This window comes from Myotis davidii, unplaced genomic scaffold (assembly GCF_000327345.1).
Source record: "Myotis davidii unplaced genomic scaffold, ASM32734v1 scaffold17, whole genome shotgun sequence".
Taxonomy (NCBI): Eukaryota; Metazoa; Chordata; class Mammalia; order Chiroptera; family Vespertilionidae; genus Myotis; species Myotis davidii.
In genome coordinates this window covers 2,248,425-2,266,178 of record NW_006288624.1, presented here as the reverse complement: position 1 = coordinate 2,266,178, position 17,754 = coordinate 2,248,425, and the positions used below count along the sequence as shown (strand labels likewise).

Sequence of the window (17,754 nt, the reverse complement as noted above, 5' to 3'; positions counted from 1 at the left end):
CCGAGGCTGAGCCCCCACAGTGGGCGGTTTGGGGTGAGAACTGGAATACTGTCAGTGTTTCTCTGAGGAATGTACAAATGCCAAGCGTCTAGGTGACCAGTTAAGGTTTAAAGGCGTAAGTCACATCAGGATTGTTTAAAGCGAGTTTGTCCCCTACAGGAACAGTTGACCTGGAGGCAAGGTCTTACTGGGATTTTTATTTTTAAAAGCCTTCCCTTTCCACTCTGGCCTCATGTCATTATGCAATGGCTTTCTTTTTCTGAATACCTTAAAAAAGTGTGATGGCTGCATTGCGTTGTGCCGAGTACCATTTCTTTTATTATTGTGTTCAACTGTTACTTAACCTGGTAACTAGACTGTGAGCTCCTCAAGGGTCCTTAGCTTGTCCCCTTCCTCCACGGAACGTTCTCAGTGATGGTGGCTCAGTTCTGTTCCCTCTTGCTGTCTGCACTGTACATCTGACACCAAACTTACATTGCCCTGACTATGCAAATTCCCTTTTTATGTATATAGGTTTAGTTCCCAACTGGAACAAAAAAAACCGTTAGGATGGAGGCAATATGTATTTTCTTTCTTTGTAAAAGTGTCTTAACAAAGCTGATGTCCAATCAACATTTGTAAAATACTTGTTAGATCATCTATGCCAAAAAATAGACATAACTGATTGCCCAAGGGGAAGTCCTCACATTCTTGTTGTCAAGATTGTATGTATAAGGCCTACAGTCTAGCGGATATGTTTGAAAGATGGAAATGTTTTTCTTAAAGCCAGAAAATTAGTCTTGGTTCAGCTCTCCTTAATGCTTTAAAACCACTCTTCAATACCACTTCCACAGGACGGTTCCCACCTCATTATTAACCTCAGTATTCCCCAGCATCCATTCACCTGCATCTTGCTCTCAAGGTTTCCCTATGAAAGTCCCCTCCCCCCTAAAACAAACACAACTCTTTTCTTCCCCTTCCCTGCAAACTGGTTCATTCATTAAAACCATAACCAGTGTTTCATGGGTGTTTTTTTTTCTTCAAAAAAAAATAAATAATAATAATTACAAACTAGCAATCCAAACTCTCTAAACGGAACTGAATCAGAAGCAAAACTGGTTTCATGCCCACCCGACCAAGAGCAGTTCCCTCACTCAGAGTTTGCCTGTTACTAGCCCTGGGGGACGTGTTGGCAGTCTGGGGGATTCAGGCACCACCTTGGAGGCACCATCTTTTTCCTTTGTGGAGTTTTCACTGGGTTGTTTTGTCCTGTCACTACAGCTCTGACCACAATCATTCCAGCTGATCCTTTCACAGGCTGTGAGGTATCCAAAAAGTCACTAAGTAGGCCGGAGATTGGTAAGATTTATCTCTAAACCTCAAAGGTTTTCCGACAGATTGACTTGCGCTAAGCTGGATTATGGCATTTTGCCTCAACTTCACCTTAAATGTTATGAGAAATAAGAATTCTAAGATTTTAAACTAGTTGCTTCAGTTTTCCTTCCTTTTTCTTATGACTCAAACTGGGCATCCTGTCAGGTTCACTCTCTTACTCCCGCAATTAAGATCACCCCTTCCACCAGAAATCTAGAAACCAGAGCAGGTTTCTACCTCTTTAACTCTCCATAAGGCTTCACTATTATACTATCATTTATGCACATATGTGTATACATGTGTAAATATATATATGTATATGTATATATACACATATGTGTGTATATATATATACATATACATATATATATATATATATATATATATCTTCTAAAAAGTAAAAATGGTCTCCTCATTGTATTTTGTTTGATATAGGCACCCAAGTATGTCATTAGAAAGTAAATAAAGGCCAAAAAATTTCCCAAGGAAGATCATTAGAAAGAAAAATCCTCTCTTCCTCTTATATCGCACAGCTGGCCTCTGAGGCAAGCCAGCTAAGAAAACAGGTATCACCATGGTGCGGCAAGACTGGACTTTTCCCTCTTTGGTTGTAGCTGATTCTATTGGCGGTCCTAGTAAAACATATGACTCCTCATTTGTCCTAAGCAAGTCTTTCTTCAGCTTTCCTTCAAACAATGCCTCTACTCTCCCATCAGAATACGAGGACTTGAAGATTTTGAAGAGCCAGGTTCTGGTTGGGAAGCAGTCTCTTTAAATCATGTGTGAGCTATGCAGAGAGAGGGCAAGAGACGGGAGAATGGCAGGGGAGGAGGAGGAGGAGAGAAAGGAAGAAATGTTCTCTTCATCAGGAGCTCTGGAAGGAAGCGAGCTGTTCAAAGTTGTTGCCGGTATCGCATGAAGGCCCAGGCTGCCACCATGGTGAGGGCAAACAGTGGCACCAGCACCACAGGCATGGGAATGCCGCTCGGCTCCCCTTCGCCTCGATGTCCGAGGGGCCCATTTTGCACCTGTAACTGGAAGGGAAAGAAAAATGTTAACTCTGGTGACCAGTGTGTTTCCCACAACTGAAAGGTCCAGGCTGACACATGTCCTGGGTCTGTCAAAGCTGCAAGTCTAAGCGCTGTCTAGCAGAGAGTCTATGTCAGTATCACCGACTCTGTGGAAACAAAAGGCTGATGGGGAGACATCTGCCTTGTCTGTGCTACTGACCTACAGGGACCCCCGGAAATAAGCCAGATAACCTCTTTCTGCTTTTGTACGGCCTCCACCAAGCTCTATGTGTCTCATCTCAGGAAATGAAGGTAAGAGATGAAGTCTACTGATCCTGTAGGAAACCTGAAAATTATTGGGTGGGACAGGGGGGATGTCCATCTTCCTAGAATGTTTACTTAGAAAGATTATCAGTCATTAGAGTGCAATAAGAGCAGAGCTGAGCAATGTTATTTAAATTATCTGTTATCTAAGCATAAATTGCACAAGGTGTAATTCCATTATTTTCAACTCAAAAGGCACCCCACTCCCTCCTAAGATGAGGTTGTGTCCTTCCTCCCCTATTTTGTAACACTGGACACAGATAAAGGTGGAACCTGTATGGAATGGAGGCAAACAGAATCAGAGGTAACGAAGTGAAAAGAAATCATATCCAAGCATCAGTTTAAGAGAGAATACCTTTAAAGACACATTGAAACTGTGTTGCATATGCCCCCAAAATCGTTGCTATGGGAGGAATTTTGTCTACAGGCTTCTCTTCCCATCATCCACATTGTAAGACACTAGGAACTAAGAAGTGGATACAGGGATAGGTGCTGTCTTGACTGAATTCTGAATTCCATTTCCGTTTTCCTGGAGTTCGACTTTGAGCACCAGAGCTTTGGTCAGAAGAGTCACCACGTTGATAAGCAAAGTGTTCATGGAGGTGACAGTGAGTAGGTATCAGAAAACCTACCATCTTTGTACTTAGAGTTTTATAAACAAGAATGTCCAACGGCAGACACATGTTTTACTTCCCCACTAAAAAAATTGACTGTGGTTGTATACCCCCAACCCCACGCCATTTATTTCAATTTGGTTGTCAAGCCTTATCTTTAAAACTAGGACCTGGGTTGCAAAAATACTGTTACAAATGTCCTTTGATGATAAGCAGAGTTCCAGAAGACACCTGCTAGACAAGCTCTTCAAAAGAGTGGGAGTGAAAGGAAAAAAATCCAAACACACCATTGAAGGTTACACCACAGGGCTCACTCACAATGGCACAAAAGCCTGGGGCCAGGTGCTGCCCGCAAAGGACACAACACCTACCCTGTGCTGTACTCTTAGGGATACAGCGTAGCCTGCATTACGAAAGAGGTTTACAGCATCCTGGTGCAGCAGGTTCTTTAGGTCTTGGCCATTTACCTGTCGAAAACAGCAAGAAAAAGTAGTAAGAGTTAGAATGTAAACTCTCTGAAGTCAAAGATTTACTTTCATGTGATCAAACATTTAAAAAACAACTCCTACAGAGCAAATTCCAAGGTTTAGGAGAATGAATAACGTCACTTAGAACTCAGTGTAACACTTCATTTTCAAAGCTACATTTTCCTAAAACTGAGTTCCATGGACCATTTGAAGAGCACTTAAGTTGAAATTAAAAAGAACAAAAAACGGTAGTCTCGGCCTGGCTGGCATGGCTCAGTGGTTGAGCGTGAACCTGTGAACCAGGTGGTCACAATTCAATTCCTGGTTAGGCCATACACCCAGGTTGTGGGCTCGATCCCCAGTAGGGGGCATGCAGGAGGCAGCCAATCAATAATTCCCTCTCATCATTGATGTCTCTCTCTCTCTCTCTCTCTCTCTCTCTCTCCTCTTCTCTGAAATCAATAAATAAAAATGTTAAAAAAATAAATATTTTTTAAAAAGGCAGTCTCTTTCTCCTTAGCTCCTATGGCCTATCTCATTTGGACACCTGGAATTTTTTACTGTATTTGCATGTCTTCCATGAGCATCAGTCTGACTTCCTACAGCTAGCATGGTCTTCCAGGTTTATTTCTAATCCCTGGCATTGCCAGCTTCATCTCTAGAAATATAATTACATAAAACTCTCCCACAATTTATTTTGATGTGGTACAAAATCTCCTGGCCCATTCTATTGGTCTTGTTCTACTGTGAACAATTGCCCTTAATTCCATTGATACTCCTATCCTCAAGTTTCTGTGATGATCCAAACTCCTAAAGAATGTTTCACGGTAGGTCAGTCCTACCACTTAGGGGTGAGAGATTTGCAGTGCTACTGGTATTACTACTTTCAGTGTCAGGAGTGACTCTGGCCACAGTGATATCTATCCATGCTGCACTCAGTGACACAGCATAGCCTACCTTATGCAAGAACTACATATCTTTTGTACATGTTAGTGTCATCAACAGCAGCAGCAGCAAAAATACCTAATATATTTACTTGCTAGGCTCTGTGCTATATGCTTTACATTATGAATTATCTAATTTAATTCTCACAATAATCCTATGAGGTAGACACTATTTTTATCTTGTTTTTCACAGTTGAAGGGACGGAAGCCTAGCAAGGCTAGGGAATGTACCCAAAGGCATAGTAAGTGCGGAAGCCAGGGCTAGTGTGTTTAAATACCAGAAGACTGAAGTACCCTGCATTTTACTGCTCCTTCTGCACTATTCCTCTGCTCTGACTCACCAACTATTCTCTGCTCAGCTGAAGCTCAGGTCATTGACTTATTCAAATCTCTCACCTTCCTTGTCACAGTGTTCCTTCTCCAGAGGTTCAGAATAGTCCTTCCACTCTATCTCCTGCCGATATCCTTGGTGAATTCATCTACCAACAGCTTGGCCTTCCCGAATTAATAGTTTCTAGCTCTATTACATATTAGTCACCAAGTGCCATAAGCCTTGGACTTCAACACTGGGCAGTGAATTCCAATCACCAAATCTTACAGCCCCTTTTCAACCTTGAGACCGCCTCCTCTGTTTTGCAGTTCTCTCCTGTTTTAGTTCTTAAACTGTTCCTTTCCTAATTCCTTTCTCCTTCTTTCCTTCTTAAGGCAAGTAAATATTCCTCAATGTCAGTTGTCTTTTGTCCTCTTATTTTTTTCTCCCATGTGATTATTCACAATTTCAACTATAATCTGCAGACCACTCCAAAATTTGTATCCCGCCCTGGCTGGTTTGGCTCAGTGGATAGAGCATCAGCCTGCAGACTGAAGGGTCCCAGGTTCAATTCCAGTGAAGGGCACATGCCCAGGTTGTGGGCTCGATCCCCAGCAGGGGGCGTGCAGGAAGCAGCCAAGCAATGATTCTCTCTCATCATTGATGTTTCTCTCTCTCCCTCTCCCTTCCTCTCTGAAATCAATAAAAAAATATATTTAAAAAAAATTGTATCCCTACTTCTACTTCTGGATTTACCTATTTCCTGCTGGCTACCTGCATATGGATATTCTGTTAGACCCCACTCAACATCTCCAAAGCCTCTTTACTATTTCCCATAAAACCGGACTATCCCAACTTTCTTTTATTGCCACTACCATCCTTTCAGACTAAATTTTTCATAATAGTTTTAAACTCTTTCCACTCTGTCAATCTTCACATACAATATATTGGCAAATCCTGTAGTTTAACATAATGACATTCCTCATATGCTATTATTTTCTGTCTGGTACCTCTCTCTTTAGACTGTGGATACTTTTAGTTGAACTACTGTAATCACCTTCTCTCTGATTTATTTTCCTCTAGGTCCTCCCCTGTACTACCCTATTCAAACACTATGTCCCCAGACCAATCTTTCTAAAGTATAATCCTGTTTATACTACTTTATGGCTCAAAAACAAAAACAGAAGTTGAAGCAGGGGAGGACAGCGTGCATGCCTGATTTCTCATTCTGATATGCAAAGTCCTACCTTTGGAACCTACTTTCCCAATTTAATCTCGCATTACTCCCTATCACGTATCCTAGGCTCTAGCTAAATCACATAACTCATTACTCTGAGACAAAAAAAACATATATTCTTACTTTCATACCTGCACTTAAGCTATATCTACTACCTAAATACCCTTTCCTCTTAAAAAATTCTACTTATTTTCTAAGATTGAGCTTAAATAGGATCAGTCCTGGTACCCATAGTGTAGAAATGAATATAAGCTTTTCTAATTGATGGACTTTGATTTCATGCTACTAAACCATATTCTGATCATATCTTTTTTTAACATATGCCACAGGGAAAAACTTCCAGAGTCTCAATGACTTAATTTTTTTTTAGTTAATTCCTGGGGAAAGACTATTGATTGTAGTGAGAATACTCACTTAACTAATTTAGCCTGTGATAACTGTATTTCTCATTTAAAGAAATAGGTATTTATTTCCTCTCAGAGACAAATAAGTTAATGATATAGTCATGTTAACAAATGCCAGATGTCATAGTTCAGTATCAGAGCCCAATTTCATAGTAATATGACTGCAAATGAGAGAACGATATGACATTCAATGGCAAGAACACAGAGTTCATCCCTGGCTGGGTGGCTCAGTTAGTTGGAGCGTTGCCTTCAACACCAAAAGCTTGCAGGTTCAATTCCTGGTCAGGGCACATACCTAGGTTGCGGATTCAATACCCAGTTGAGGCGCATATGGGAGGCAATCGATGGATGTTTCTCTCCAACATCGATGTTTCTCTCTCTCTCTCTAAAAAAAATCAATAAAAACATATCTTCAGATGAGGATAAAAAACGAACAGTGAGTTCAAAATAATCTTTGCCATGCTAGTCAGTAATAATTGCCAGGACCCACTGCATATTTATCATCTCTGGAGCTGTCCAGTCATTTTACATGTACAAACTTACTCAGTTTCACAACAGTCCCGTAAGTTAGGAACCCGCATGTTACTGATAAAACTAGAGAGGCTATGCAGCTTGTGCATGGCATCTATAATGGGAGCAGCAAAGCCAGGATTCAAACTCAAGCTGCCTGGCCCCAAAACCTTCACTTTAAAACACTATAGAAAGTTACACTGTAAGCAAGAATTTTATTTCAGTAACAAATCACCATTCATCACATTCATGCTGTAAATTGAATTTTTTTGATTTTGCAGTTTCATTTGTATCTAATATAGGTTGTCCCCCAAAAATGTATGCACACACTTTGGATAATTATAAAGGCGGTGTTTATTAAAATACATTTCACTTTCAAAATTGAGCTATCAGCTGTTAAAGTGTATATACATTTTTGGGAAGAGACCCTGTACGTAACACACAGAAAAAATTCAGAGTTGTATAAAAATATAAGGTGTTTATATATTGAAGTAGCGTTAAAATTTAAAAAGCAATTTAGTTAACTACTGCGTCACTGACAAGGCCTTTCTAGATGTGACTGATTTGCTACTTTGAATCTCCGTAATATGTAACCATCATAAAGTCAAACTAAATTCTGCCTTATATCATAATCCCTTTATGTACTACTGTAAACATCTTGGAGAGCCTGTATCGCAACTTATCATTATTACCCCTATAATACCTAAATAGTGCGTTGAATAACACTTGAGTACAAAAAATGTCACATGGTTTTCTGAGGGTTGGTTGCAGAGCACTCCCTGCAAACAGCCATAAATAACTACACGAAGTCTGACGGACTTATTCTCAATATGACACAAAGCTGAAAAGCCTGTGCTCTATTAGCAGCTTTACCCACCGATGACTCAATGTGTATGTAATCTTGGTCCTCTGCTGAGCCTCCTTCTGCTAATAGGGAAGAAAGGTATTGGTGACATCAGGCAAAAGAAGGTGCTATACAGGGTACAGACACAGTATGCTAATTATGCCTTTTGACCCTCCTATTTAAGCCTAAAGGTATTCTAATATAAAAGGACTTTTACTCTATAACTGCTTAAAAAAGTAAGCAAATGAAACTCCAAACAAGAGGCCTTTTAGAAATGCAAAGGGAATTTCTTTTTTAAAGAACCATTTTTCATCCTTTGCCCAAGGTAAACCAGCCCTATAAAACAAATTATGATTCTTTCTCTCTTGACAATGTCATTTCTACTCCAAGACAAATTTGATTTCTAATATTTAGCTCCTCTAAGCGTTTTTACAGATTCCAGCTCATTATTGATTAACCACTGAGTTCTGTAAGCTTTACCCCTAAATATATGTGACATCTTTTTAAAAAAATCATCATCTTTACTCATATAGAACAGAGGATCTCAGTTGGTCCCAGAATCAGCAGCATTAGCATTACTCTGGGAACTTGTTTAACGTGGAAATTATTAGGCCCTATCCTATATTCTATGCTTTAACCAAGACCTCCACTTGATCCTGAAATTTAAGTTAGCTCTAACCTAAACTGTCTGAAATTGTCTTCTAACTGGTTTCCATACCCAGTCTACTGACTCTAGATATGTATCTTAATATATACTCTATGCATCCACAGATTTCATCAGTGGATTTCCATTTACTGGAGTAGTGATTTTTTTTTAACATATGGGTCTGTTGACCTATTACAGATGATAGTGAAGGCAATCCAGTAGGTCAAGACCAGTATTGAATTTTTTGAAAGTAAAATTAGAAGAAAACACAATATATCAGAAATCATCACATACAGAATTATTTTGTTAAACTTTGCTTCAACTGTGTATGTGTGTGTTTATGCGCACATACACACGTATACTTCCTATTACAGTTGATAACTGAAAAGGTTTGAAAGACATTTGCCTAGAGTAGTGCTTCTCCTACTTTATTCACTCTCACCCAGGGATCTCGTTATAATGCTGGCCAGGGAAGGTTCTTGAGGCTCTGCATTTCTAACAGGTTTCCATGTGATGGCCAGATAGTCTTGGACCTCACTTCTAGTACCAAGAGCTATTCAAATGAGAAATCTTAGAATACTGCTAAACTTGCTACTTCAGCTTCCAGAATTCATGGCATAGGAAGTTTTATTGAACCTGAGATATGGCAGATTTATAATATGCTAGAACATTTTACTAAATGTTCAGAGAATTGGGACAGTGGTGTTCTAGGTGTTCTGATGGGAAAACATAAAAATTTTTGCTTTAACTATGGTTGTTAGCAGTCTTTAAAAATGAGTTTCCTATTTCCTGGAAACTTAGGAAATGAATAAAATGAGTTAAAATTAGTTTTCTTTGATGAGTAATAATTTTGAACTGCCTCAGGATGATCTAACATTATCTCAGGATGTTAGTTACAGGAACTCTACAGGATAATATAAATGTGTATATAGAAGATGTAGAAAAAAATGGGCTCAATTTAATAAGCACTGGCCTCAGATTACACTTTGGATATTTAAATGTTTAACCAAGATCCTGAAATGAACTGCAATTGGGGGGAGGGGATGTCTCTTTTTTTTTTTTTTAATCAAAGTTGGAGGGGGGGAAATTATCCAGTTCCAATTAATCAGGACCAACCAAAAATGTCAATCATGCTATAATTCATTCACAGAGCAACTAGCTTACTAGATGCTTACTCTGTGCCAGCTATAGACCTACGAGCTGGGGACACAGAAATGGGAAGACAAAGTACCTTCTGGAGAGGTACTTTGTCTAAAGGATTCTGTATATTTCAATGTCTCTGCAGCTGATTGGATGAGGACTCCTGCTGGGTCTTTCCTATTGATTTCTAGATAAGGGCCAGAAACAAGACTCTCATTTTTTCTTTTAATTTTCCATAGCACCTGGCACAGTGCTCTGCAGGCCAAGTACAATAGTTGATAAATGTTAATGACTACTCAACTCTTTCATTCACCAAATTAATAAGTGTACTTGAAGAGAATATGAAATGCAGCTGATTAATGGCCCAATCTGTGTCATTTTTGTTATCTAAGAGATTTGGTCAAAATGAAACATTCATCTGTGCATTATAATAACCAGCTATGTCACCCTGGGCTTTATAAAAATGCAGAGTTCACTGAGGATTGACTATTCTTGACTACCCACCTCCCTTCATTTAGGCAGCCACATGGGAGAAATGAGAAACCTAAACAGATTCCTTTCCCTCCCTCCCCCCACAAAAATAAAATTTCCCCAGATCCTCTGGTAACCTGTACAGATATTAAACCATCTTTACCATCACACACAAAAAAAGTGAACTTTGGGTGATGAATCTCCAGTCCTTAGCTCAGCTTCAGGTCTGTTCTTCTATTGAAAATACCTGCTTTTGTTTCATGGCTATTGGATGTAATGGGGCCTTCCATCTTAAATATGATTTACATCCATTAAAGTTTTTCTTTCTTTTAAGTTTAAATCATCCACAGTGACCACACAAAAAAATAAATTCCACTTTTGATGAAAAAGGGAAACTGCAAAATGAATTATGCAGTTATTTAATTTAGGAACTTGAAAGTAAGACAAAACATGGGTATTTAGGGAGAAATGCAAAGATTAAATTAATAGTCAATAATATTCACAAGAAATCTAGATCACTTAATGATACTGCTGGTAGTTATCTAAAATGGATATGTGCTCAGGAAAGGGCATATTCTTCGTTTTATTATCTGGCGAACGTTACAAGAAAGAGTTGGGGCATATTTTACAACATGGACCCATGTGAGGAGAACAGAAAAGCCCATACAGAATAAATGGGAATATAGACTAATAAACAATTTAGCATCATTTTATGGAGACTCCAAAGCCAATAATAAATAAGTACTTAAGTACATCAAAGGGATAAAGTGAGCTAATGCACAGATGTAACTGTTTAAGGATTAATGGATAACTAGTTCACTTTAGGATATAGAGGGAACAGGATGGTGAGACAAGAAAGTCACTAATTCTTAAGGAATGGGATCTAGAGGAATTTGGGAGCAAACTCTGGGAAGGGAAACTGGCCAGAGAACGTAAACCTAGACAGAATGGAGAGGACAGCTGGCCTTTCCCACCTATACAGGCTCCACTGTTTCCTCTTTCTCTGTCTTTTGTATCTCTCTCCATCTCTGACTGCATATTCCTCTCCTTTCACATGTCTTTTCCTCAACTGGACAGAACCTAAGCGTGAATCATTCTTTGTGCTGTGTTTTATATATATTTGTAATATTTACTATCTTGTATAGATTTTTGTAATAGTTCTTGTATTTTGATAAAGTGAAATCCTCTTTGCTATAAATTTTAAAGTCGAGTGAGCTAAGTTATTTAGACATCTACTTTTCTCATGACATTTATCTCCTACCCTTTTTAAAAACTTGAGTGGCCTTCCAATTTCTTCCTCTTTGAGGCAATGGCCCATACAAAAAAGGCTCATCGTCTCAGCTTATGTCTAATAAATTCTCTCACATTGAGGTTTATGTCCCCCCCCCATCCAATTTTATCCCTTTATAAAAAGGCTAATTTCAGTTTTTATATAAAACCATACCTAAAATCTACTATTAATTCACCATGCAACTTTCTGTTTAGGATAACTAGTCCTCGCTCCTTATTTACCTGTTAGGAGGCAGTATAGTACACTGGCTAAGAGTACAGGCTCCACATTCACAGACCTGATTTTAGTCCTCTGCCACTTACTACTTGTGTGACCCTGGGCAAGCTGCTTGACCTTACCAAGCCTCAACTTTCTTAGCTGCAAAATAGGCACAATAATTGTACCCACCTCACAGGGTTACTACAATATTAAATAAGTTTAAAGTTCTCAGCATATTGCTTAGCATATAGTGCTCAAACACTGCGAACCATTCTAATTTTTCAATAGGCCTTTAACCCAAGCTTTTCAAATAAGGCTTTCTTCTTAACCCCTATACTTCTCAAATCCCTCTTATGTCAAAATATTGGACCGCATAATTTCTAACTACATGCTTTAACTTTTATTTTAACCCACTCTCAAGTTTTCCTTTATGTACCACTCAAGTTGATTTCCTATTTTCAGAATGACTTTCTTCTTGGAGCAGTAGGATATAATCTGCTTCTTAACTTCTCAATATCCTTTGAGATAAAAGGTAGATTATCATTGTCTCTATCTCAACAGATTAATTAATAGGGTCTAGAAGCTTAATGGACTAAAGAGGCAAAATGGTCAGTGAGAAGGACTAAAATGGGAAATTACCATTCATGATACTTTATTAATATTCTGATCAGCTAAGCTTGCTGGGTTTGCCTGAATTTACTAACTTGTTTTATTTGTTAGATACATATTTAACACTGTGCTAGAATGTAAAAGGTTAAAAAAAGATCTGGTCCCTGACTTGAGGAACTTCTAGAAAACAATAAAATTAATGGTTACTATGCAGTAAGGGTCTTTACTACAGATGTTAAGAGAGTTGAAATGGGAGCAAGCACAGTGGACAGATATCTAAATCAGATAGCATTCCAATTTTTTATCATAATAATGGGTGAAAAGGAACTCTGAGTCTAAAAAGAACACTTAATTCCTACCTTCACTTTTTTGCCGCTTGTGGTATAAAGGGAGACATATTAATTTTTTAACCTACAAGGAGGAAGTGACAAAGTACAATGGAAGAACAACCAACACTGTGGATTTTAATTATCTCCCTCTACCAACCAGTCCCTCAACTCTCCCTATTTCATGTTTTTAAAACTTGGGTAAGAAACTTTACATTCTGGACTTACTTTTTGCTTTGTCTATCAAGCAAGTTAATATACTCCATATTCTATGATAAGTCTGGAAAAGATGACCGATCAAGGTCCCTCGTATTGAACTCTACCAATTGGATATTTTCTGATCCCAAAAGGCAGGCAGGAATCTTCCCAAGGAAGGGGTTAGGAGTAGGAAGTGGGGTCTAGGGAACAAGGGACAGTGAAGGAGGCCGAAGCCAGTTCTCACCGAAAGGATCTTATCACCCTCCTGGAGCCGCCCATCCAGGGCCGCAGCCCCATTCTCTTTGATGCGGCTGACGTAGATGCCACTGTCGTTGGAGACATACTGCTGATCTGTCCCACCGACGATGTTGAAGCCCAGCCCTGAGAAAATCATGGAGGAGTTGTGAAGGAGATAGGGGTGAAGAAAAAGAAAGGGATTAGAGAAGAAGAAGATACAGAGAGAGGAAAGGCCTAGCAGAGAGGGGAGGCTGGTGAGTCAGACTGATGTAGCTGGTGAATATTCAGGGGCAAGGCCAGTGAATATGTCGCCAGGAGTGCTCAAGCGTATCTAGAACTGCCCGCTCAGATCAGGTAGAAGTAAAAATACAAACATAGTGGTCAACATGGTTTGTTGAATATAAAAAGAAAAACATACGTTAACTCAGCGAAAGAATAATGGTGCTTCTTATAAGATGTGCTTCTGTTCACATTTGATTCTGATTCTGTTGATGGCACTCTGTGGACCCAATTCTTGACTTTCCTTTTATTAATGTAACAAGGTTAGCTGTGTCCATGAGAAGAAGCTATGCTTTTAACTAATTAGCAAATAAACCATTCTTAATTTAGTAGAAGAGAGATTACTAACCAAACTTTACTTTCCATACTTCTCCCAACCTTTGGGAGAATTTGTGTATGGTGGTATTTTGGAAGAAATGGTCTTGGTAGTCTTATTTTTTCTATTTTGAGTTGAGGGGGCAGCAGTCTAAGTGTCGGAAGGAAACCTGGGAAATAGAAAGGTAACTGATGCTTCATGATAAAACTAAATCGCCAAATTCACTCTTCTTTCCTTTTCTACCTCAAGTGCAAACAACCATGTACTTGGATACAGTGATTGCTAAGTTTTAGTTGCAGTAGAAAACTGACTGAATGATTAGCAATTCCCTATTTCTGCTTCTCCCCCGCCCCAGGTAACCACCATTCTTTCTATTCTTCGCTTCTAGGAGTGACTATTTTAAATGGACATAAAATTTCAGTTACACAAGATTCAGTTCTAGAAATCTGATGTAAAACATTGTGCATATAACAATAGTGTATTGTACACTTAAAAATCTGTTAAGAGCCCTAGCCGGTTTGGCTCAGTGGATAAAGTGTTGGCCTGAAGACCAAAGGGTTCCAGGTTCAATTCTAGTCAAGGGTACATACCTCAGTTGCAGACTTCTCCCTGGCCTGGGCCCTGGTCAGGGTGCGTGCAGGAGTCAACCAATCTATGTGTTTCTCTCACATCGATATTTCTCTCTGTCTTTCCCTCTCTCTTCCACTTTCTCTAAAAAAAAAAATCAATGGAAAAATATTCTTGGGTGAGGATAAATAAATAAATAAAAACTGTAGTGTTGATTACATAACTCAATCATAATTTTTTAAAAATATATTTTTATTGATTTCAGAGAGGCAGGGAGAGGGAGAGAGAGATAGAAACATCAATGATGAGAGGGAGTCATCGATTGGCTGCCTCCTGCACGCCCCCTACTGGGGATCGAGCCTGCAACTTGGGCATGTGCCCTTGGCTGGAATAGAACCCAAGACCCTTCAGTCCGCAGGCTGACGCTCTATCCATGGAGCCAACCCGGCCAGGACTCGTAATTTATTTTTTAAAAATCTGTTAAGAGAGTAGATATCATTTAAATGTTTTTAACACAAATAAAACAAAATAAACCTGACTACCAAAGTACTATTTCCATGTACCAACCATTAAATTGTGGGAAGGATTTCAGTTTATTAAAACCATTGTTATAAAGGGATTTTATCTATGCAATAAGAAGAAAAGGAACTTCTCTAGGGTTTTCTTTAATGTCAGTACTGTAGAAGTGAAAACACAGTGCAAGAGAAAGGAGATAGTTTAGAAACAATTAAAAAATCAAAAATCTGGTAGTACAATTGGCAATTACTAGCCTACTTACTGGTTTCAATAGAAAGCAGATACTTAAAGAGACATATGTGGGTTTTCTGAACGTTCTCCTCACTGGTGGGATGAGAACTTACATGTAAAGCTCATAATATTAATATAAGCACTAGAAAATTAATCTGTGATTTAAGAAAATGCATGGCTGAAGAGAGAAGCAGCAGGAAATATTTCACTTAACTAGCGTAAGTTGTGCACAGAGTATCTGCAGCTAGAGAATGAAAAGAAGGACTTAAGATACATGATAGAAGAACTTCTGGAAAATGACTATTTCAACTTCCTTGAAGGGTAGGGTATAAAAAATTTAAATTTACAAAGTGATTTCTCTTAGAACACTCTTAATTTGTGTTATCGTGGGTAGCAGGTATTGGAGAGGGGCTGGTGGAGTTCTTTGAGATAAGATGGAAAGGTAGGTGGAGCCTGCCTTATGGAAGGCTTTGAAATGACTTCAAAACTGTGACAGGTTTACCCTAGCCGGCGCTCAGGCCTCGGCCTGATAGAGCCGTGGCCTGCGGACTGGCAGGTTAGATTCTGGTGAAGGGCACATGCCCAGATTGCGGTCTCAATCCCCAGTAAGGGCACGTGCAGGAAGCAGCCAATCAATGATTCTTATCATTGATGTTTCTATTTCTCTCCCTTCCTCTCTGAAATTAATATAAATATTTTTTAAAAAAACAACTGTGACAGGTTGAGCAAGGTGGCTCAGGCCAATTGACCTCTCTCAATACTGGAACAAACTATTTGGAGAAAATCTCTCAATGAAATCCAACATCCTAATCAAACACTACAACAGCTGCCACTAGAAATCTTGGGTAGAAAGCAGATTTTAAGCAGATGAATGCAATATAGTAGTAAGAAAGAGGAGGGGCCCTGGCTGGTTTTCTCACTGGTTAGAGCGTTAGCCCACACACTAAAGAGTTGAGGGTTCAATTCCCAGTCAAGGGCACATAGCTTGGTTGCAGGCTCAATCCCTGGCTGGGAAAGGGTACATGTGGGAGGCAACCAATCAATGTGTCTCTCTCACATTGATGTTTCTCTCTCTCCGCCCCATCTCCTTTCCAGTCCATCTAAAAGCAATGGAAAAATATCCTCGGATGAGAATTAAAAACAAGGAAAGAAAGAGGAGGAACTTTGCTACTGGTTATTTAAACCTACAGAACAGTGTCTAAAAAAGAAGAATGGAAGAAATCTTACTGAAATTTCCTAAAAATAAACCAGTGCAGTCTAGTCCCTCCAGAAATCCCATCATACAGGCATGTTTATAACCTATTGCTGCTTCAGCTGTAAATGAACCACACCACTTACTATGAAAACTCCTGGACTGATGATGTGAAATCCCTTTCTTCAGCCAGAACATTTATAGAACTGAACTTGTGACCAGGTCAGAAGACCAGGGTCACAAGTTATAATTCAAAGCACTACTGTAATAAACGGAAGTCACCAAAGTACTGAGTAGCAGCAACATTACCAATTCAAACCTGGTCCATTAAAAATCTACATAATCCCCAGTTCATGTGTCCATTAAAAATTACTGGTGATTGGCCCTGGCTGGGTAGCTCAACTGGTTAGACTAGAGCATCATCCCAATATGCCAAGGTTGTGGGTTCGATCTCCAGTCAAGGCGAGCACAAACAAGAATCAACCAATGAATGCATAAGTGGAACAACAAATCACTGTTTTTTTCTCTCCCTCTCTCTAAGAAATACATAATAATAAATCAATAAGTAAATAAAAAATTGCTGATTGACCATGTGTCAGGCACTGTGTTATGTTCTGAGAAAGACATAAAGCTAAACTAGACAGTTCCTGCTTTAACCATAAACAGAAATTTACTCCTTTTCCTATTCCTTTTAGATTTTGCAAAAGCGAATTAAAATCAGACCGGGTCACAAATTAACCCCATAACTTAACAGATAAGTGGACTAAAAAAAGTCATTGCACCTCTGATCCACAGCTTTCTTTTCTGTAACATAAGGATTATAATTGTTACCCTCTCTAACTCAAAAGGTAGTTGTTAGGATCCAATTATCTTAACAAATCTGAAAAAAAAAGCCTTATAAACTAGAATTGCACTAAGAGTAGTTGTTAATGAACTAGTAGTACCTGCTTACAGCCCCAAACCAGACAGTTTGATGGAGAAAGGATGAATAACTATACAGTACAAATGTGAATAAACTTGAAATATAGAAAAACGGCGAGATTAAAAAGTCCATCCAGCCCGCTGGTGTGGCTTGGTGGTTGAGTGTCGACCTATGAACCAGGAGGTCACTGGTTCAATTCCTAGTTAAGGTACATGCCCAGGTTACGGGTTCAATCTCCAGTAGGAGACATGCAAGAGGCAGCTGATCAACGCTTCTCTCTCATCACTGATGTTTCCATTTCTCCTGCTCCCTTCCTCTCTGAAATCAATAAAAAGTATATTTTTAAAAAATCCATTCATCCATTATTAGGACAAGACTGGAAGAACTCAAACTTTAAGTATGTCTATGTAACCCAGACATTTCTCTTCATGAGTAGTATCTACAAAGAGTGGTATTTAAAATAAGCAATAATCAGTCCAGCACATGCACCAACCAACTGCAAGAGATGTCAGCTGGAAACAAAAAGGGAAAGACCATCCCAGAACGTATCTGTTGATTATCAGCTGTGTGTTACAACAATCCTATCTAATAAAAGACA

General features: G+C 39.1%; 1 protein-coding gene across 1 annotated transcript in view; it reads right to left on the bottom strand.

Moving 5' to 3' along the window:
- Positions 1 to 335: 335 nt before the first annotated feature.
- The window catches only part of LOC102758456 (synaptojanin-2-binding protein), a 31,238-nt gene continuing 13,819 nt past the window's right edge, over positions 336 to 17,754 (bottom strand). Inside the window, exons 2-4 of the mRNA XM_006760747.2 lie at positions 13,141 to 13,277; positions 3,673 to 3,768; positions 336 to 2,387 (exon numbers count right to left, since the gene is read on the bottom strand). Of these exons, the coding sequence (XP_006760810.1) occupies positions 2,247 to 2,387; positions 3,673 to 3,768; positions 13,141 to 13,277 (374 nt within the window). The 3' untranslated portion in view covers positions 336 to 2,246. The remainder of the gene's footprint in view (positions 2,388 to 3,672; positions 3,769 to 13,140; positions 13,278 to 17,754) is intronic.